Source organism: Rhinoraja longicauda, chromosome 12, assembly GCF_053455715.1.
Source record: "Rhinoraja longicauda isolate Sanriku21f chromosome 12, sRhiLon1.1, whole genome shotgun sequence".
Lineage (NCBI taxonomy): Eukaryota > Metazoa > Chordata > Chondrichthyes > Rajiformes > Arhynchobatidae > Rhinoraja > Rhinoraja longicauda.
Window position 1 is genome coordinate 3713006 of NC_135964.1, and position 22389 is coordinate 3735394.

A 22389-nucleotide genomic window follows, 5' to 3' on the forward strand; every position below is an offset into this window, starting at 1 on the left:
GCACAATTATCTAATAATATCTGTACTGAGACCTTCCCATTTCCCGATATCTGTTTTCAAGTGTCAGTTTAAAGGAATTCCCAGCATTTAGCAGCAATTATACTCAGTCAGGCTAGTTGAACAGTCACATTAAAAAAATTGTCTCGAACAACTTATCAGAAACAAAGAGAATTTTAAATTTATTTTAAACATTATATCAAGTGCCAAATATAATTGGAACGTTTTTATTGAGGTAAATTCTAAAATATAAATATAATATAAATATAATAAATACTTTATTTCCAAATAGCGCATTTTGAAATATTCGCGCAATGGAAGCTCTCCGTGCTAAAGTCTCGGCACGGAAGAACCTCCTGCGTTGCTTGGCCGGATCGTCATGGGGCGCCAGGACATCTACTCTCCGAACCAGTGCTCTTGCACTCGTGTACAGCGCCGCTGAGTACGCCGCCCCAGCATGGTGCCGCAGCGCTCATACCAGCAAGCTAGACGCCACCCTCAACCACACCATGCGGATCATCACTGGCTGCCTACGCCCTACTCCGATGGATCTCCTGCCGGTGCTCACAGGTATCGCACCCGCCAAGCTTCGCAGAGAGCTCTTCACTCATAGGCTGGTGTGCAAGACCCCATCGGACGCCAAACATCCTTTGCACCACCTCGCCCAGGATTCACAGCAACTGGGACCTCAACGCCTGTCATCTCGTCGCCCTTTCTCCCATCATGCAGCGACCCTCTGTGGCTCCGGTTTCAACATACTAGGAGCATGGAGAACCAGCTGGGAACAGACATCGCCACCTCCTCAATTCACTGTCACACCGAACACCACAGCCCCACCCGGCTCGGACATGCCCCGCAAAGAGTGGGTCGCCCTGAACCGGCTCCACACAGGGATCGGCCGGTTCAACGCCAACATGCATTGTTGGGGGTTGAGTCCATCAGCAGCCTGCGTGTGGAGCAGACTAGAAAACAGCGCAGCACGGCATTTTTGACTGCACTGTCCTCCGCCCCCCTGGTGGAGGGGTAGACCTCACAGCCCTCGACAACAGCACATTGCACTGGCTACAGCGCCTGGAGGGCGTTACATAATTTCTGCTGCCTCAAACGCAACAAGAAGAAGAAGAAGAAGAAGAATGGATTACAATGCATAAGTAAAATAATATATTTTTGACACAATTGCTTATCAAGCAATAATTATGTTGTAGTACATTTATTTTTTTAAATCACACAGATCTTCGGCGCAGGGTATTTTTTATCACTGATCAAAGTTATTAAAAGTTTCAGTTCACCTCTGCAGTGGTGAGTTGAGCAGATACAACAGATCAGAATAATGATGTCACTGGAGTTCCCAAGGTCAGTGAGAAGGAAGCTTACCTGGGACCTCGAGACCTCGAGACCTTTGTATTTCGCAAGAAGAATGTCTCCTGGCTATGGATCTGGATCTGGAAAATGCAAATGTTGTTGCCCTCCAGAAAACAAAAGGAACAGAGCATACTGCAAGAGTGCCAGTGAAGTCCCTTCTCAGTATAGTTTGTTAAATGCTTGAAAGGATGCTATATTTTAGATAGACACAAGATGCTAGAGTAACTCAGCGGGCATTTTGGGTCTATCTTTGGTGGAAACCAGGATCTTCAGTTCCTTCCTACACATCCTATCTTTCAGAGTCCATCCAAACAACCAGTGAGGATTCAGAACTGGAGAATCCTTCTAATGTGTTTTAGCAAGAAAAAAAGCACCATGTACAATAAGCACGTTGTTCTATGGAATTCAGTGATCCACCAAAGGCCTTTGACAAAACTGATAGGAATGCCATCTACAGGATTCTGATGAAAATTGATTGGCTAGAAATCTTTTTCCTATTCAAGGATTGGATGAGGGAATAGAAGTACCTATGTATTATAAGAAGAAAATACGAGGCTCAGCATTAATGCGGGGCCAAAGCAAGACTGTGTCGCAGTGCCTTCCAGCACTGTCATGATTAAGCTGAGATACCAATTAAACTGAGAATAGGCGGCAGCTAGTTCATTATTAGATAATTTCAGAACAAAGTGACATGATATTGTGCTCATTATTTAGGATCTATCTTAGTTGGAAACATTGCGTTCATCAGATGATTTCCAGATCATGCTGATCGAATTATTTCATCCTTGCTCCAAGTTTGGCATGGTAATCAGAATTAAGGAAGCAGTTGTCATGTTACAAGATATAGACATCTTACCCAAAACGTGCACTGAAGCTTGGATAAAGCTATTTTGGCTCAAATCCTGCTAATTCATTTAGTCTTGACAGACAGCAATGCAAAAAAAATCATCAAAGCCTTATCATCATATCATATCATATATATACAGCCGGAAACAGGCCTTTTCGGCCCACCAAGTCCGTGTGACCTTTGGCAAGCTTATCTCATGAATTGTATATTTCTAACATGTGCAGCTTTCTTGGGTTTTTCACATAAAGATGTCCCTGTATTACCCCAAGTATGATTGGTGATTGAACAGCTTCAACTCTTGATATCTCAGAAGATTCATTAACATCTCTTAAAAGCCATGAACAACTGGCAACTTGACCCTTGAAAGAGCAGGCCAAGTCTCAATGCAGAATATGTGTGAAATGATCAGACTTTGATGACTGACACACCTAGAGCACATGCTTTTAGATCATTAAGAGCTGACTGCACTTCAAGAGTATTTCTGGTCATCTGCACTGGATTTGCCCGGGAACAATTTTATTCTTTTTTGCTGCAGACATATTAGACGCTATGACAACAACAATAAATATACAATAAATGGTCAGTTGTTCAGTAAACTAGGACACGATAGTGCAAAAACTAAAGCAGCTAGATCGACCATAGTTCAATGTGGTTCGGTGCCGAGGTGCAGTCGTGGTTGGGGTTTAGTTTAGTTCAGTTTTGTTTAGAGATACAGCGCAGAAACAGGCCCTTCGGCCCACTGAGACTGTGCCGACCAGCGTTCTCCGCACATTAACACTATCCTACACACACTAGGGACAATTTATACATACACCAAGCCAATTAACCTACATACCTGTATGTCTTTGGAGTGTGGGAGGAAACCGAAGATCTAGGAGAAAACCCACGCAGGTCACGGGGAGAACGTACAAACTCCGTACAGACAGCACCTGTATTCGGGATCGAACCCGGGTCTCCGACGCTGCAACCGCTTTAAAGCAGCAACTCTACCGCTGTGCCACCTTGCCGCGGGTTGTGCAGGGCTGTTCAGGAACTTGATGGTTGGTGGGAAGAAGCTGCTCTTGACTCAGAGGTTAATTGTTCTTGGGTCCTGTGCCATCTTCCCAATGGAAGCAACGAGAAGAGAACATGTCCAGTGTGGGTTGGGTCTTATGATATTAGCTGCCTTCTTGAGGCAACGCTTCCTGTATATTCCTTCATTAGTGGGGATGTCAACACCTGTGATGAACCACCGCTTTCTTTCTGCATTCTCTTTCATTTTTGAGTGTTTGAATGCAATCAGTGGGCTCTGCTGTACACCTGAAGAAGTGCGATAAAGTATTCGCTGACATGCTGAATTTCCTCAAATATCTGAGGAAGAGGTGTTGGTGAGAGGTGTCAGTGTACTGCACCCAGGATGGATCATCAGAGATGTGTACGCCCTGGAACCGGAAGCTGATGACTGTAACGGCCACCGTCAAGCCAATGAAGACAGGTGCATGGTCCCTTGGCTTTCCCTTCCTGACATCAACAGTTAGCATCCTGGCCTTGCGAAGGCTGAGAATAAAATAGTTGCTCTGTCTCTACTCAAGCAGAATATTAATCTCTCTTCTGCACTCTGCCGCGTCGTTATCAGTGATCTGTTCAACATAGGTGGTATCATTAGCATTTTAAAATATGTGTTGGAGCTGTATCTGGCTACGCAGTCATGGGTATAGAGAGTACAACAAGGGATTGAGCATGCAGCCCTGAGCTGCCCCTCAGCTTGTGTCGGCAAGGTAGAGGTGATTTTGCCAATCCATACTGATTGAGGCTTGCTGATAAGGAAGTCAAAGATCTAGTTGCATGGGGACGAGTAGAGACCCAATTCCCTGAGTTTGAAGGAGAAAGAAGGATCTCGACCCGAAACGTCACTCGTTCCTTCTATCCAGATGCTCCCTATCCCGCTGAGTTACTCCAGCATTTTGTGTCTATCCCTGAATTGAACGATGAGTTTTATAAGGGACCAGACCAAGTGGACCCGTTGGGCCCAAACCTCTCCTGCATTGGTGCAGCACCCTCTCCTCTATCCCTCCCTCCTCCCTCCCCTCCCCCCTCCCCTCCCTCCACCCCCCTCCCCTTCCCCCTTCCCCTCACCCCTTTCCCTCACCCCCCTTATCCTTCCTCCTCCCCCTCCCTCCGCCCCCCTCCCTCCCTAGGAGATAGATTTAAACTTTAAAATGTGAATAATTTTAAAAATATAACACCGATTTCAATGGAACTTCTTCCATTAGCACCAAAGGGATGACGGTGAGTAAGGTGGGACTAAAATTGTTGCGCTATCGTGTACCGTTTTGGCTGTAGTTCAGGAACAAACAAACAAAGGAGTTTTAGTGTATAGATAATGGTGTTGAAAGCTGAGCTTTAATCAATAAACATGCGTGTCCCTGCTGTCCAAATGGTCCAGTGCAGAATGGAGAGCCCTTGAGGTTGCATCCATTGTCAATCTGCTGTGGCAGTTGGTGAATTGAAGTGGGCCAGGATCATAATTGCGGCAGGAATTGATTTGTATCATCACCAACCATTTGAAGCACTTTATCACGAAGGACGGGAGTGCCACTGGTCGGTAGTCTTCGAGGCATGCTACCTTTCTGTTCTTGGACACCAGTATCATGGTTGTCCTTTTAAAGCAATGTGGACCTCAGTTGAAAGAGGTTGAAATGTCCATGAAGCCTCCAATGAATGAGCTGCGCAGGTTTTGAGAACGCATGCCACTTGTTTTTCCCGATGACGGAATCCGTCCATACGATGGATCGAGAAACCTTGAGAAATTCATACTTGCCGGGCGGGGGTTCACTTCTCTCATTCTTGTAGCCTTCTCTCATTCTTGTACTTGTCCACATACGAGACATAATTAACCACTTAACCTAACCTCACCATCACACTGCCACCCTTACCTGTTTGTGACCCACATACTAACAGACTCAGGAACACCTTCTTCTCTGTTATCAGACTTATGAATGATCCTCCCTTCAGCTAGGGTGTAGTTCCAATCTTCCAACCTACCTCAATGGACATTGAACTTTTTCTGTGAAAAGATAACACAGCATTTTTCTCTTTGCTCTACTTGTTGTACCTGGCGTGAGTGTATTTATCTATACTATTAGATGATTTAAATGGATAGCACACAAACAAAAGCATTTCACAGTATCTCTGTACGTAACAATAATGAAACAAACCAAACCACCTCTGTCCCTGGATACCTCAACCCAATCCTTCTCACTCCCCTAACCAATGACCCAAGCTACCCAAACTTTGGAGAATAAGTAATTAGTTCCCAAACTACATGCTGAAACCAAATCTTAAAAATTGATTTATTAGTACAGCAGTTAATAACCAATATGACTCCATGCCTGATAACGTGGCACTGCTTAAGTACTGCATTGATGTTTCTGTCTAGATTATACATCTATTTTCTGACTCGTAGGGCAATTAGCTGCTGTAATGATTGGCTGATTCCTCTCATAAGTAACAATAGAGACTAATCCAAAGCATAAGAAAATAACTGCAGATGCTGGTACAAATTGATTTATTCACAAAATGCTGGAGTAACTCAGCAGGTCAGGCAGTATCTCGAGAGAGAGAAGGAATGGGCGACGTTTCGGGTCGAGACCCTTCTTCAGTCTGAAGAAGGGTCTCGACCCGAAACGTCACCCATTCCTTCTCTCCCGAGATGCTGCCTGACCTGCTGAGTTACTCCAGCATTTTGTGAATAAATCTAATCCAAAGCATGATCCTCTGATTGGTAGAGGTTTTATATGCTTCCGCATAAATTTCTATTTAATCCAATGAAATATAGATGCAGGACATTACCGGTGTGATAGTTGATGTCAACTTGGAAAAAAAACTTTATATTATTCAAGGGGCAAAAAACACAAAAAAAAATTTTTACAAAATGAACTGTTTCATCTTTTCAAGTTTAAAGAGATTTCTGGAAATACTAAACAAGTCAGGCAGCATCTTTGAGGAAGGGAAATGTTTTGTGTTGACCTTTTTTCAGATGTAGGATTTTAGAGATAGTACTAGTTTTAAGTACAGAGGAAATAAGGTGAGTTTGAAGTTGGGGAGGTGAAATGTGGGGAATGGGGGCTCGGGAGTGTGGAAAGATACAATGGGAAAATCTGCAATGAATAGAAGGCAGGAATGACCCAATTTCAAAAGGCAATGGAGCAGATCAGAAAGTGCATGATGGAATTAAGGGAAGATAAAAGGAATATCCGAGTTAACTAAAAAGTCACAGTAGAATCATTCTTGGTAACTGCGGCTGAAAAGAGAGGAACTGTGGGAACTGTGGGAATTGCTGAACTGTTACATCCATTGGATTGTAAAGTGCTTCATTGAAAGATGAGATAGTATTGCTTGCCAAGGCTAAAAACCATCGGCAAGCACATACATTTTAATTGGCCAGATTTTTGAGAACTAATTGTTTCCTTAATGTTATGGGGAAAACGTGTCCATGTTTTTCTGTATGTGCATGTTTGGATGTTTCTTCGGCTTTGTTTTCGGACTCATGCCTCTGCTAACATTGCAGCATCTCCCATTCCCCTGCCTTCCATGGCACCTTTACGCACACTTCTTCTTGCGACTTTTGTTGCCTCTATTTCTACCCTGGATCAAAAAATCATTAACCTAAGACGTTAATCCTGGTTGTCACTCTAGAAATGCTGCAATCTACTCATAATTTACAACATTTCCGGTTTTGTTACAAATAGTTAGCATCTGCAGTATTTTAGCTTAAGATTTTGAAATGTTTCTATATGTCATCTCTAAACGACCAGACTGAATTCATTATTAGCCGAATAGTTCGAAGGGAGTTATGCTGTTATGACCTAGATTCATTGGAGGACAGAGGAAAAACTTTCTACAATAATTTCTGCTCTTCAGATTTTTACAGTTTCATCGCATTGCGGATGAGAATGACCTATAACCAGGAATAGAGCAGTTTGTCCTCAAGTCTTTGCGTATCTGCAACATATCCCTCCCCACCAAATCAGTATCTATCTTCTTTGGGATATTGCCCGGAACTGAATATAAATCTGTTCCCCACAATTAAAGCATAGCTATAATAAATTAACTATTTGAAAGGCTCTGCCTTTCAACTTTTACATGATTGATCTTTATTTAAACATCATTCACCCACCTTTAATTCATATGTTTAATATCTTTTAATGATCTCCATTTTCAACATTTGGATTAATCTAACACCCATAGGCTTTTAATGAACAGAATTCCATATCTCTGCTATCCTTGAAATGAAAAGAATTCTTCCAGATGCCACACCTAAATGGCCCAATTCCAATGTTAAGGTTATTTTTGCTTGTTTATGATTCCCTCACCAGACAAAATATTTATTCTGTGTTATCTTACATTCCTCAGTCACCTAAACCTGGAATGTAATGCAAGTACTTGCAAACTTCTTTTAAAATCTTGGTAGCATATCTGCAATGTATCCCTCCCCACCAAATCAGTGCATGTTCTGTCTGCGATGTTGCCCAGAACGGAATATAAAAGTTCAAATTGACTACAATTAAAGCATAGCTTCCTTAAAAGGAACAACTATAGTATATTAATCATTTGCTTGCAGTGAAATCTCAAGTTGCAAATTTGGAATAGTCTCTAAAAAAATGTACCAAAAAAATCTAACATTAGGTGATAGGAATATTTGCACTTCAATATTCATAGGTTTAAAAGCTCTTTCAAGCCTTAAAATGAGCACTGTTATTATCATAAATACCCAGAACATCTGAAACTCAAGTTGAGAAAAAGTTACCAAAGTTACTGTATAACACACATTATTTATTAGCATTGCTAGGTATGGAATGGTGTGCAAAATATAAGTAATTCTGTTTTTAATATTATGTACTTAATAGTGACTATTTAATAGAAATGTTTTTTTATATTTAAAAGAAAAATGCTTTGTTGCTTATACTTAAATGGTGATTATCAATTATAATATATTTGCTAACAAATTTTTCTTCCATACTTTCTTATCCCTTAAATAGTTTTTATGCTGCATTTCCAATTGTACGAGGTACAAGTTTTAACTTGTGTACTCCACCCTTTAATTACCTTACAGTTAAGGTTTTTCAGTGTTATAACAGCCATATGGTCCGTGAATAGTAATTTACCATGCATGGTACTTTAGCTGAGAAGGAAAGCAATGAAGTTTGAGATTAACTTGTACTTTGACAAAGTAGGTTTTGAAATTGTAGTCACAAACAGATAGTAGAAGCAAATATGAGCAACAGAAAAGACATTTAACCATCATTTAAGTTTTTCTATGCGTGTTCTTTAACAATTCTTGTTTACATTCAAATATTTGCTTGTATTAATTATACTCTGAAGCAGCTATTTCCATAAAATAACTGAAAGATTTTGTGTGCTTTGATATTTTTTTCTTTGTAACATCATATACTTTGTGTTTGTAAACATGCAATGAAATTCAGTAAAATAAGATAACAAGCAGATGAAAAATTATCTTGTGAGGGTAATTTTACATTAAACTTACAGGATTTACAAAATGTTCTTTATTCAAAATTTGTCAATTTATGTTATTTCAGTATTTTGGTACATTGCATAATTTGATTACTTTGTTCAAATTGACAGTGTTATTCAATTCTGCCTGAATAGGGAAAATTGTGTAGCTGGATGATGTTCAGGCCAGACAGCTGTGCCTTTGTTTTGTATTTTGGGAAAATGCCATCTGTTCAAAATTCTTTGCTGGTTCCTTCTGAAGTGCTGTAGTTGAGTTCAAAGAAATTAAAAGGGAGAATTAATCTTGAACAATTACAGCTGAAGAGTCTTTTGTAACAATTGTGAATTGAATAGTGTCATGTCCTTGGTTTAATTTGGATAATTATTTGTAGAAGGGGATAGCAATAGATGAAGAAATAATATTCAGTTCCTTTGAGATGATGTCCAGAGAGCTGAAACTTTGCTTCAAAGCAGAGCCTATTCTATTGCAAGGCTGTAAACATTGGCACCCTTTAACTCGCAGCTCATTCGTCTGCAAAATGCCAGAGATGACATTTCCGGTCATTTTAATTGCAATGTTTGGAAGTTTTGTGCAGTTTAGACCAGCTTTCCACATTTGGGAATTAATATTCTAGTGAGGAACTAAACCAGTCAGATGAATCAGCGCTCGAGGAAGCAGACGATGACATTCCGATGTCAGCTTCAGCAGGCTGTGTTTCGTGTTTCTGCTAGTTCTTTTTGCTGCAGTTCGATGAGAGCACTTCTTGCTATCAGGAACTGCTTCTCATTGCTGGACATGCTGTAACAGATACAGGAATCCTACTTCAGATAAACGTTGATGATTAAGGGGTGAGGTAGTTAGAATAGGATTACAGCATTTGCTTCATTCCGACCCGATTCTTTGTACTGCACCTCAGCGTAGAAAGAACAGTAAGGACAGCCTTGTATATTTGAATTATTTTAACCATGAATAGGAAGCAAAAATCAGTCACAATTGATGAACCTTTTGCCTCATTTTAACATTCCAGTTGGGGGGAATCAAAGTTTAATCTGTAATAACAAAGCGGATGATTTATTAGGCAAACGGTTTCAGTTCACAATGTCAGTCTTCTGGAGAGTAAAACAGAAGGCCAAAGACGAGGACATCAAAGGATCCTGTGATTCGATTTATGAGATGCTTTACATGGTGAGAATCTGATTATTGTTTATCTAGGTATGATTGAATTATCCTGCTATATATATAAGTTAGAAATGTCTGTTTTTAGAGAATTTCCATTTGAATGGTTTGTATTCCTGGCTGTTACATTCAGATTGTAGTAACATTACAAAATTTCTTTTGAATGTATAGTTTTAACATCAAATTAAAACATCCTAAAATGCTTTGTGCTTTTTAATATTTGATTGTAACGATTATGTTTCTAAAACACTGATGGGTTATTTACAGAGCAGGCCCATCTATGTTAATCTATTTCTGTACAGAAAGGTGATCCTTGAAATTATTATTGTTTCCTTCAAGGAGGTTGATTATGGAGCAATAATGAATTCATTATTGTTACAATTTGGTTTGCATAGAATCATTCAACAATCTGCATATGGGGTATGCAATTGATTTTGATACACGTCATGTGCAATATGTGAAATTAACTGAAATAACCCCATTTTAATATTTGGCATAATTTGAGTACAGTACTTTATATTAGAAGAGATGACAAGACAATGCAGTCCAGAGAGTGTTAGGATGTAATTTGTATTTGTGATTCTCCTGCTGAATGTAAGGATATGAAAACAAGGAAAAAAGTGCGATTCTCACCGCTGTGTTGGCCACCATGTATCATTGAAATATAACTGTAATAATGAATGTACTAAATTAGTAATACAGAAGGCAAGTGCAATTTGAATTTAATTTAAAAACAAGATGTGGATACAAAGTGTTGAAATCCTTAAAAATGATCACAGAGACCCTGAACTGCAGTAAAACTAAATGCTTTACGAATGCCCTTTAAGGTAGGCAATCTGGCTCATTTTAGATGGCGTAGCCTATTCGCCATCACTTTTCCACATCAGAATGATTGACCCATGATGGTTATGTCAAGTAGCTTACCAGGAAATTGATTCAGGTCACCAGCAGTATTAACTATAAAAAATTGTGAAGACTAAACATGAATCGGCTGTACACTGATTCTTTCAGAAAATTGTTGAACGATGTGGGGAAATATAAGTAACATATTAAACGCTGCCTTTGATTTTCTGCACTATAGCTTATGCTAAAGTGCTACGAGAGAGAAGTGTTGCTCGGTTACAGCACCTGAAGGTGACAATGAATCAATGCAACTTTAGAAAGATCATTTATAATAAAAAAAGAGGGCAGTTAACAAAATGCGAAACCCTCTTCACCTGATTTATTTTGAGATTTATTTATGTTAACTTTAGAAGGAAAATGTGGAAGTAAGATTTTTTTTTAATGGCTTTTTGCTTTTTGTATTTTCTTTTTTCCATTTGTATTTATGTCAACTCCCATCATCCTTTGCTCTCTCTGCATTGTACGTTTATGAACACTGGTTGTTGCGTATGTAACAGTGAAGGAGAACTTTGCGTGCAGTAATATTTTTAGATTAATATGTTGTGAATTATGCAGGCTAGTGATGCTGGAGGAAGATTTTAATTTACCCTAAGCATTATGCCAGTGTGTTTCTGTATTGTAACCTTCCGTATTGAGATTTTCGTTGAAATTAAAATGTGCATAGTGACTGATAGAGGGTAATGATTTTATGTGTTAGAGTTAATGGACACAGTGCAATCTTTTACACTTCCTCTTATAATTGCTGCTGGCAATATCTAAAAATAACATTCGCAAGTGCAATGATTATGCATTTCTGTGCTTTTGTTTGTCAGACTGCAATTCAATGATTTTTTTCCCCCTAGCTTTCTGAGTCCTGGCTTTCAGTGGAAAATATGCTGTTAGCACCTGATTTAAACTGGTGTTTTTGCAGGTGATGAAAGTGGTGACATTCCCACCTTGGAAAAAAGGTTCTAATTGATACATGATCTTTTTGCAATATTTTCCACCTCAAGAGTGTTTAAATGTCAGATGTGCTGAAATGGAGCAATTAAATTATTTCTTGCAGCAGCATAACAGGTCTGTAAACACAGAAGTCAATAGATAACATAATAAACAAATCAAAAAAGAGGTTCAATAAATTATAAAGCCCTTTAAAGTAAGTCAACCTGTTCAGCTCTGTACAGGAGGTGCTGGATTTCTTGACCTTGTTGCCCCCCCTCAGTTGGGAAGTTGTTTCAGATATGTTAGCATATTGTTCCTCTAGGCAATCTAAATAGTTTGTGTGTCTGACCACCTTCACTGAATGAGCCCACTCAGCCTGCGTCACATCATAATGGATCAATCTTTCTACACCATCATTCATTTCACCTTTCAAATTAAAAAGCAAATCAGCTGATTTTTTTAAAAAACTCTAGCTTTCACTTACTTGTAATTTGAATCTTTACATTTTAATACAAGTTTAATATTTAATATTTAGTAAACTCTCTAGAAACTCTGTCATGCCATCTAAAATGGCATCCTTCCCAGTTTCCCAAGCCCATCTGTCCAAAGCTACCCGACCTTCTTGTCAGGACAATTACTACATCCACTGCTTGTTTTTGGCAAGAATCCACTCAAAAAAGATATGAGGCTGCTTTGGCAAGTAATGTAAAAGTAAACCCCAAGGGGTTCTACAGATATGTCAATAGCAAAAGGATAGTGAGGGATAAAATTGGTCCATTAGAGAGTCAGAGTGGACAGCTATGTGCTGAGCCGGAAGAAATGGGGGAGATATTAAACAATTTCTTTTCTTCGGTATTTACCGAGGAGAAGGATATTGAATTATGTGAGGTAAGCGAAACAAGTAGAGTAGTGATGGAAATTAGGATGATTAAAGAAGAGGAGGTACGGACACTTTTGAAGAATATAAAAGTGGATAAGTCTCCAGGTCCTGATAGGATATTCCCTAGGACATTGAGGGAAGTTAGTGCAGAAATAGCAGGGGCTATGACGGAAATATTTCAAACGTCATTAGAAACAGGGATGGTGCCGGAAGATTGGCGCATTGCGCATGTTGTGCCTTTGTTTAAAAAAGGTTCTAAAAGTAAACCTAGCAATTATAGACCTATTAGTTTGACGTCTGTGGTGGGAAAATTAATGGAAAAGATACTTAGGGACAATATATATAATTATTTGGATAATCAAGGCCTGATTAGAAACAGTCAACATGGATTTGTGCCTGGAAGGTCATGTTTGACTAATCTTCTTGAATTTTTTGAAGAGGTTACCAGGGAAATTGATAAGGGCAAGGCTGTGGATGTTGTCTATATGGACTTCAGTAAGGCATTTGACAAGGTTCCACATGGAAGGTTGATTAAGAAGGTTAAATCGTTGGGTATTAATAGTGAGGTTGCAAGATGGATTCAACAATGGCTGAATGGGAGATACCAGAGGGTAACGGTTGACAATTGTATGTCAGGTTGGAGGCCAGTGTCTAGTGGAGTGCCCCAAGGATCTGTGTTGGGTCCACTGTTGTTTGTCATTTACATTAATGATCTGGATGATGGTGTGGCAAATTGGATTAGTAAATATGCAGATGATACTAAGATAGGTGGAGTAGTTGATAGTGAGGTAGATTTTCAAAGTCTACAGAGAGACTTGGGCCTTTTGGAAGGGTGGGCTGAAAGATGGCAGATGGAGTTTAATGCTGATAAGTGTGAGGTGCTGCATTTTGGTAGGACAAATCAAAATAGGACGTACAGGGTAAATGGTAGGGAATTGAGGAATGCAGTGGAACAGAGGGATCTGGGAATAACTGTGCATTGTTCCCTGAAGGTGGAATCTCATGTGGATAGGGTGGTGAAGAAGGCGTTTGGTATGCTTGCCTTTATAAATCAGAGCATCGAGTATAGAAGTTGGGATGTAATGTTGAAATTGTACAGGGCATTGGTGAGGCCGAATCTGGAGTATGGTGTGCAGTTCTGGTCGCCAAATTATAGGAAGGATGTCGACAAAATGGAGAGGGTACAGAGGAGATTTACTAGAATGTTGCCTGGGTTTCAGCACTTGGGCTACAGGGAGAGGTTGAACAGGTTGGGTCTTTATTCTTTGGAGCGTAGAAGGTTGAGGGGGGACTTGATAGAGGTTTTTAAAATTATGAGAGGGACGGACAGAGTTGACGTGGGTAGGCTTTTCCCTTTGAGAGTGGGGAAGATTCCAACAAGGGGACATAGCTTCAGAATTGAGGGACAAAGGTTTAGGGGTAACATGAGGGGGAACTTCTTTACTCAGAGGGTTGTGGCTGTATGGAATGGGCTTCCGGTGGAAGTGGTGGAGGCTGGCTCGATTTTATTATTTAAGAGTAAATTGGATAGGTATATGGATAGGAGGGGATTGGAGGGTTATGGTCTGAGTGCAGGTAGATGAGACTAGGTCAGGGAGAATGGTCGGCGTGGACTGGTAGGGCCGGACAGGCCTGTTTCCATGCTGTAGTTGTTATATGTTATATGTTATATGTTAAGACAAACCTCAGACCTCGAATCTTGTTTAACCAAATCCAAATTTTCTCCTCTGCAGTTTTGTTATATTGAAGGACCAAACTAACATTTCTATTTACTTTGTATTGCGAGAGGTTTTTACATTTCCCAATTTCTACTAAATCAGGGGTTCCTAACCTTTTTCATCCCGTTTACCCCAGGCAACTTTTCAAAAGTAAATTTACACCCTGTTTTGTTCAGTAATTTGAGATTACACTTCTACCATAATAAAGCTACTGACAAAGGGGAAATTTTAAAATACTGTTTTTAACATTATTATTTTGTTCAAATTTACCCCCTGGGTAGGCAAAATGTACCCCCTGGGGGCAAATTTACCCCAGGTTGGAAACCCTTGTACTGAATGCAGGATTGTCTCAATTTCTCTCTTCTCCAACAATAGCACCAAATCCCAATCCCATTATGCTAATATATTTGAACAGAAAATGCTGCAAATACTCAGCATGTTGACCTGCATTTGTGGGAAGAGAAACAGAGTTAACATTTAAGGTCGGAAATCCTTCATCAGAACTGAAAAGAAGACACAGGAAGTTTATAAAGGTGCAGGAAGGATGGAGGAAGGGGATGTCGTTGGAGTGAAACTATAGTGACCATGGGGATGAGATATAAACAGGGCTATCTGGTTATTGAGAGAACGGGCAAAACACAAAGTGCTGCAAAAAGAGAATGGCCTGCATGGTGAGGCTCCTGGGTGATAGAAGCCGGCGCCTCATGGAGATGCTTTTGATGGTGAGGAGGGCTGTGCCCATGATGGACAAGGCTGATCCCATCCTTCTCTGCTGCCCCTTACATTCCTGTGCATTGGAATTGCCATATAAGGCCATGATACAACCAGTCAAGATCGTTTCTATGGTGCATTTGAAGCAGTTTGTTAGAGTATTTGCAGACATGCAGAATCTCATTAAACTTCTGAGTAAGTAGAGGCACTAGCGAAGCTACTGCATTGTTTTTTTAATGTGCTGCACGCAGAATTGGTCATCCGTGATGTTAACGCCCAGCAATTTGAGAAACTCTAAGTAATTTAGTCCTAACACTAATAGAAGCAGCCGTTGTTTAAGCTGTGAAACTTGTATTATTTTACGACCGTGGCATCGACCTCAGAATATTTTACAGGTTCCCCACCAATTTTCCGGCAACTGGTGGTCCAGCACCCCCTTTAATCTGGACAGAATTACAAGAGCGCACTTGAAATCCACCTCTCTCCCCTCGGAAGTCCTCCCCAAAATGTGGCATCCGGGTAAGGCAGCCAGTCTTGACCTCATTGGGACTTCTGCATTGATCGACTGGTCGAATTTGCTCCCTGTGGCTGGGGCTCTGGGAGTCCGGCACGGTCAGAACCGGCAACTCTGGTCACATAGTCGGCTTCCGCGGCCGATCGGCAGGTCAAACTTGCCCCTGCGGCCAGAGCTGTGGGACACTGGCCCGGCTGGAGTGGGCAGATCCATTCCCATAGCTGACCTTCGAGGCTGACTGCGGGCTTTATCTTGGCGCCGAGGCGGATCATTCTGGTACCGTTCGACTACTCTCGATGCTGTAATGTCGATTAGTCTGACAAAATGGATCATTCTTAAAGGCTCTGGAACCAAGGGTGCCAGAAAATCGGTGGTGGACCTGTACATTGTCCAGTTGTGTCCTCAACAAAACAATGGGATAAATAAATTAAAACCATGCCATCCTCTTTCCAATCATCAGCAGTTTGGTGGAAGGGAATTATTAATCATTCTATCACGTGGCTAGTACTCAGAAATATCCTGCTCACTGAAACTGAAACTACATTTATGTTTCGCCATGATTGCTTGGCTGAAGGTTTTATCACTATTTTCAGTCAAATAAGTTGCAAGTACATTGCTAAAAGTGTAGGAAAATAACTGCAGATGCTGGTACAAATAGAAGGTATCACAAAATGCTGGAGTAACTCAGCAGGTCAGGCAGCATCTAGGAGAGAGGGAATGGGTGATGATTCGGGTCGAGACCCTTCTTCAGACTTGCTAAAAGTGTAAGTAGCTGCCCTTACATCACAGCGGCAGTTGACCAAACATGATCCAGATCTCTGATCTCTCCAGATAAATGGGTTCAACATTTTTTTTAAACCCTCCCTAGAGGCTGCTGTGTGGTTAACACATATATATATATTTGCGAGCCCTGGTCCTTTGACCCATCATATTTATATCGTACATGATGCCAAATTAAACTAATTATTTCTGCCCGCACATAATCTACATCCCTCCAATGCCTGCATATTAATGAGCCTATCTAAAAGTCTCTTTAAACACCACTATCAAATCTACTTCCACCTCAGCCAGTGCCTTACAGGCATATGACACTCTGTGTAAAAAAAAACCCACTCCCCATCCTTTAAACTTTCCCCCTCCCTCCTTCAAACTACACAAACTATTTGACATTTCCATCCTGGGAAACAGATTCTGACAGCCCAGCCTATCCATACCTCTCATAATTTTGTAAACTTCTATCAGGTGTCCAATGCTCCTGGAAAAACTATCCAAGTTCATACAACCTTTCCTTAAAGCTAATATCCTCTAATCAAGCCAATATCCAGGCTAACCTCTCCTACATCTTCTGTAAAGCCTCAATATTCTTTCGATGATGGGCCAAACAAAACTCCAAAATGCGGCCTAACCGTAGTTTTATAAAGCTGCAACATAACTTACTGTCTCTTTTCCTCAATGCCCTGTGATCAAAAACCGCCATGCATAATATTCATCTTGTTTACCACGGTACTTGTATTGGTACTTGCAGGGAGCTATCCACTTGGACCCCAAGTTCCCTCTGTACATTGGTGTTGTTAAGGGTCCTGCCATTAACTGCATACTTTTCACTTGTATTCGATATCCTGAAGTGCAGCACCTCACACTTGCCCAGATTAAACTCCATCTGACATTTTTCCAGCCAAATGGGTTCTGATCCAACTCGGAGACATCCTTGATCCTGGCGCCAGGGAGGCAACAGACCATCCTGGAGTATCACCTATAGTCACAGAAACACCTGTCTGTACCACTGACTGTAGAGTCCCTTATCACTATTACTCATCTAAAAGCAGCTGTGCACTGCTGTTCAACAGAGCCAGATGTAGTGCCACTGTTCTGGTTGCTGCTGCGATTTGCCATGAGAGGCAAGCCAACACCCATGGGCTCAGAGATTGTGGTACATTTTAACTACACACTTCATCTTCATAAATGAGGCTCTCAGTAGTGAAGTGATCAAAGCCAAGAACAAGGACAATTTCAAAGCAATAGCCAATATATGACAAGAAAAATTAACATTACATCTCGCCGAGAGATAAAGATCTCTGGAAAAATAGTTGTATTTTTGGAAAGGCCTCCAGCATCAGCAGCATTTGGTTTACCACAGGACAACTGTGTAACAAAGCACCATCTTCCTGTGGCAATCAGACATTGAAATATTAATGCAACCTGTGGCACTCATCCTGCTTGTGATGGTGAAAAATATATTACCACTAACATGAACCAGTAACTTGCTTTGCATTAATGAGGCAATTTAGATTACTTTTTCAGTAGTCAAAAAGAGAAAGAGGAAGCTAACCTCCTATCTTCCAAAGTTTGTGTGGCGAATATACTTATGCAGGGCTGTCAGATTAGAACAGGAAGATTCATTCAAGGAAGAATGAAATGTTGCTCGTAGTGGAAATTGGAGTGATATACCCTTGTGCCTTCAAGATGATAAAGGTCACAGGTGTGAGAGACGCTGGTTGTGAATTCTTGATGGGTAATTGTATCTTCCTTGCAGAAGGTTGAAAACCTCTTGGCCTTTAATCATCTAGTTGTGTTGGACCTGCACTAATTCAAGAAAATGGTCAGAATTCCACCATTTGTGTTTTGTTCATAGTAGGCTGGCTTTAAAAAAAATCAGGATAGACACCAAAAGCTGGAGTAATTCAGCGGGACAGGCAGCATCTCTGGAGAGAAGGAATGGGTGACGTTTTGGATGGAGACCCTTCTTCGAAAATCAGGAGTGACTCGCAGTGAATGATGTTAAAAGAAGAGTAGACTAAGCTCTCATGTTGAAGGTGATTGGAGCTTGGTACTTGTCTGGCATTACTGTTCACAGTCCTGATCTGAATGCCATCCAGATCCTGCTGCATGCACTCATGGACTGCTTCATCATTTGCACTTTGAATGGAACTGAATGATTTGCAGTCATCATCAACCATCCCCACAAAATAAAAGCATAACTCAACCACTTGAAGGTTTTTGAATAAAGCTTGAGAATATTGCAATTGGAACATAAAAGCAAGTATAATTATTTCTATGTATACATCAGCTATTGGAAACTAATAATTTTGAAACTCATAAGTTATCACAGTGTTATATTTCAGCAGTCACTTGCAAAAAATATACATAGTGAATCCACAGATAAAAATAACGAAATGCTGAAAGTTTAAATTCATTGTAAATGCTTATTTGGTGATGTAATTTTGTTGTTTGAAATATAGTCGTATCCAATAGTACTTAAATACAAAGGCTCTGTACATGGGCATTAACCCTGGATTCTGCTGTTAAGAAACCATTTTAGGAACAGGATTTCTATTCATTGCACTTGCTTTAACATGCTGCCATGATGAAAATGGCCAAAGAGCTGTAAGAATCTGAGGAGCTTTTTATTTAGGTTACATAAACCACAAAGGAATGCAAAGGACTTTAAGTCTACTAGCTTTTAAAGGACTCTCTCACTCAACTTTAATGTTATGGGGCAAATGTCTGTATATGCGTACACATATTTTAATTGGTAACACGTAGGGCTGGGGTTCCCCGGCCTTTTTCATCACGTTTACCCCTTTGCAACTTTTCAAAAGTAAATTTACCCCCACCCTGTTTTGTTCAGTAATTTGAGTTTACATTTCTACCATAATAAAGCAACCGACAAAGGGGAAATTTTAAAATACTGTTTTTAACATCATTATTTTAAGTTCAAATAACAATAATAATAGCACTTAACAATGTTATTTCACTTATTTATAAACAACTAATAATGAACAGATATTGGAAACTAATAATTTTGAAACTAATAAGTTATCACAGTGTTATATTTCAGTAGGCTATTCATATACCAGAACCAAACACAGTCAGTCAATATGTACAAATCCAGAATCAACAAATTTACCCCCGGGTAGGCGAAATTTACCCCTGCGGGTAAATTTACCCCAGGTTGGGAACCCTTGATGTAGGGGAAGGGTAAGTGCATGTGCCTCTCTATCCCACTTCCCCCACACTCAAGCACATGCCCTGAGAATAAATGTTTCAAATATAAACTACGAATTAGCAGATCATGGTAATGCATATTAAAATGATTTAATTTATTACAAAGTTCACTTGTGTTTCTTCTAATTGGAGCGTGTGTAGTCATGGAGATAGCACAGAAAAGGGTTCTTCAGCCAAACGTTCACGCTGACCAAGATGCCAGCATCTTTGTACTCGTTCCTTTTGCCTGGTTTGACCCATATCCCACGAGATCTTTTCTATCTATATACTTCCCCAAATGCCTGTTAAACATTGTAATTGTGCCCAACTCTACAGATTCCCCAGGCTTGTAAAGTCATTTTCAGTAATTCCAAATCAGGTTCTTCACAAATAGCAGGACTATAACGAGAGTAATATCACTTTTTTTTAGTACCTAGTCCATTTTCAGTTATCGGAGGTAAATTGCACCAGGTTGCTGTTTTTAAATACAGAAAAGGATTTTTTATTAATGAGAGAAGAAAACACAATTGTGTTCATTTAACTATCAAAACATAGAATTGTTACATCACAGTAGGCTATTCATATTTTTATAGATGCCAAGAATGGTTATCTTCTGCATTAAAGTTGGTGCAAAGAAAATTTATCAGGGCTTTCAAAAGGGAATTGAAACGGCACGAGTAGAAATAATTTCCAAGACTACAGGACCCTACCTAGATTGCTCCATATAAAGGAGCCCTACTTAGATTGCTCCATATAAAGGAGCCCTACCTAGATTGTTCCATATAAAGGAGCCCTACCTAGATTGCTCCATATAAAGGAGCAATCTAGATAGGGCCCTGTAGTCTTGGAAATTATTTCTACTCGTGCCGTTTCAATTCCCTTTTGAAAGCCCTGATAAATTTTCTTTGCACAGAATTTAACGCAGAAGATAACCATTCGTGGCATCTATAAAAATAACTCTGCCTCTCATCTTCCCTTGCTGTACCATCTACTAATGGAAATGGTCCCTAGGCTCCTCTTTATACCATTTCCAGATCCATTATTATCTTGTACACTTTTATCAAATCTCCTCTCAACAACTTTAGTTTCTCCAGCCTAGTCCTGTTGCTAAAATCTCCAACTCCAGTAAGTAATTCTATTATCTCGAGTCACGAGAGCTAATGTTTGTGATGATAAAACTAATTTCACTGGAATCATTTACAAATTGTTGCCCATTGTATAGCTTTGCAGTACGTGGACGTTGGAAACTGAAAAATATCCATATGAATTGTACTTAAACGAAATCAGAAAACAGTGAAAACATTTGGTGTTTGGCAGCATATGTGCAGAGTTTTGGTTCAATTAATATTTGTTAGATATTGGAAGTTTAGAGATAAATCAATTTTAAAATGCAGAGAAAGGTGGATCCTCTGGTTTCATTTGCAACTGTTGATTTTAAATCTGAGAATCATCAAATATGGCTTTTCTTCTTGGAGTTACAGCATGGAAACAGGTCCTTTGACCCACCAAGTCCACGCCAACATGTCCTCACTCGTTCTGTGTTATTCCACTTTCACATCCAGTCCCTTCACAAGAGCGGCCAATAAACTCACATGTCTGTGGGAAGCTGGAGGAAACCATAGCACCCAGCGAAAGTGCATGTGGTCACAAGGAGAACATGCAAAATGCACACAGTCACAGCAGCCGGGGTCAGGATCGAACCTGGATCTCTGGCTCTGAGGCAGCGGCTCCACCAGCTGCACTACTGAGCCTCCTTCTGTGGTGATACCTGGAAAATCACTGCTTGATCCATCGCCATCTGTGAAGTTTGTCCATGACTCAAATTGGGCACGCCCATGAGAAAACTATGCCTTCTGCATAAAACTACGTAGAATATTGCCTAATAAATCTACAGAAAAATATGCCTGTGGTTATTGGAGATGGGTCATCTCAGCCCCAGGACATCAATGTAGAAGCAACTCAGAAAAATAGTTTCCACACAACCATTTCTTCACCTGCACCACTGTCTCTGTTGCACCTGCTGCAGGGAGCATCCTTGCTCCCCTCCTATTTCTCATCAATTTATATGTTCCTGCTCATCAATGTCAGTTGCATGTCAGTTTTCACATATATGCAGATAACAGCAAGCACCTACTCCTGACTCTTTCAACTTGCCACTGTCCTGAATTATACAAGTCTCACGATGTATAGCAAACTCCCTCTCAACCTTCATCCTACTCCACGATGATCTAAGGACCCTTCATTTTCCTCTCAAACAGAGGCCCGACCAATCCCTTGCACTCCCACCTGACTGAACACAATAGACAATAGACAATGGGTGCAGGAGTAGGCCATTCAGCCCTTCGAGCCAGCACCGCCATTCAATGCGATCATGGCTGATCACTCTCAATCAGTACCCCGTTCCTGCCTTCTCCCCATACCCCCTCACTCCGCTATCCTTAAGAGCTCTATCCAGCTCTCTCTTGAAAGCATCCAACGAACTGGCCTCCACTGCCTTCTGAGGCAGAGAATTCCACACCTTCACCACTCTCTGACTGAAAAAGTTCTTCCTCATCTCCGTTCTAAAAGGCCTACCCCTTATTCTTAAACTGTGGCCCCTTGTTCTGGACTCCCCCAACATTGGGAACATGTTTCCTGCCTCTAATGTGTCCAATCCCCTAATTATCTTATATGTTTCAATAAGATCCCCCCCTCATCCTTCTAAATTCCAGTGTATACAAGCCTAATTGCTCCAGCCTTTCAACATACGACAGTCCCGCCATTCCGGGAATTAACCTAGTGAACCTACGCTGCACCCCCTCAATAACACTTTTTCTTGAATTATGATTTTCCATTTACCACAGGTGACAATGTTCTCAATTGTGTCCCCTCTTATCTCCCACC

The 22389-nt window shown here is 40.5% G+C and overlaps 1 protein-coding gene across 3 annotated transcripts in view; it reads left to right on the forward strand.

Moving 5' to 3' along the window:
• tiam1a (TIAM Rac1 associated GEF 1a) overlaps positions 1-22389 on the forward strand; it is a 243819-nt gene that overhangs the window by 170370 nt on the left and 51060 nt on the right. The window contains exon 1 of one of the 3 annotated variants that reach the window (XM_078408891.1): positions 9178-9884. The exons of the other annotated variants lie outside the window; for them this stretch is intronic. Coding sequence (XP_078265017.1) covers positions 9696-9884 — 189 coding nt within the window. The 5' untranslated portion in view covers positions 9178-9695. Of the gene's footprint in view, positions 1-9177; positions 9885-22389 lie in introns of those variants that run through there. 3 annotated transcript variants of the gene reach the window in all.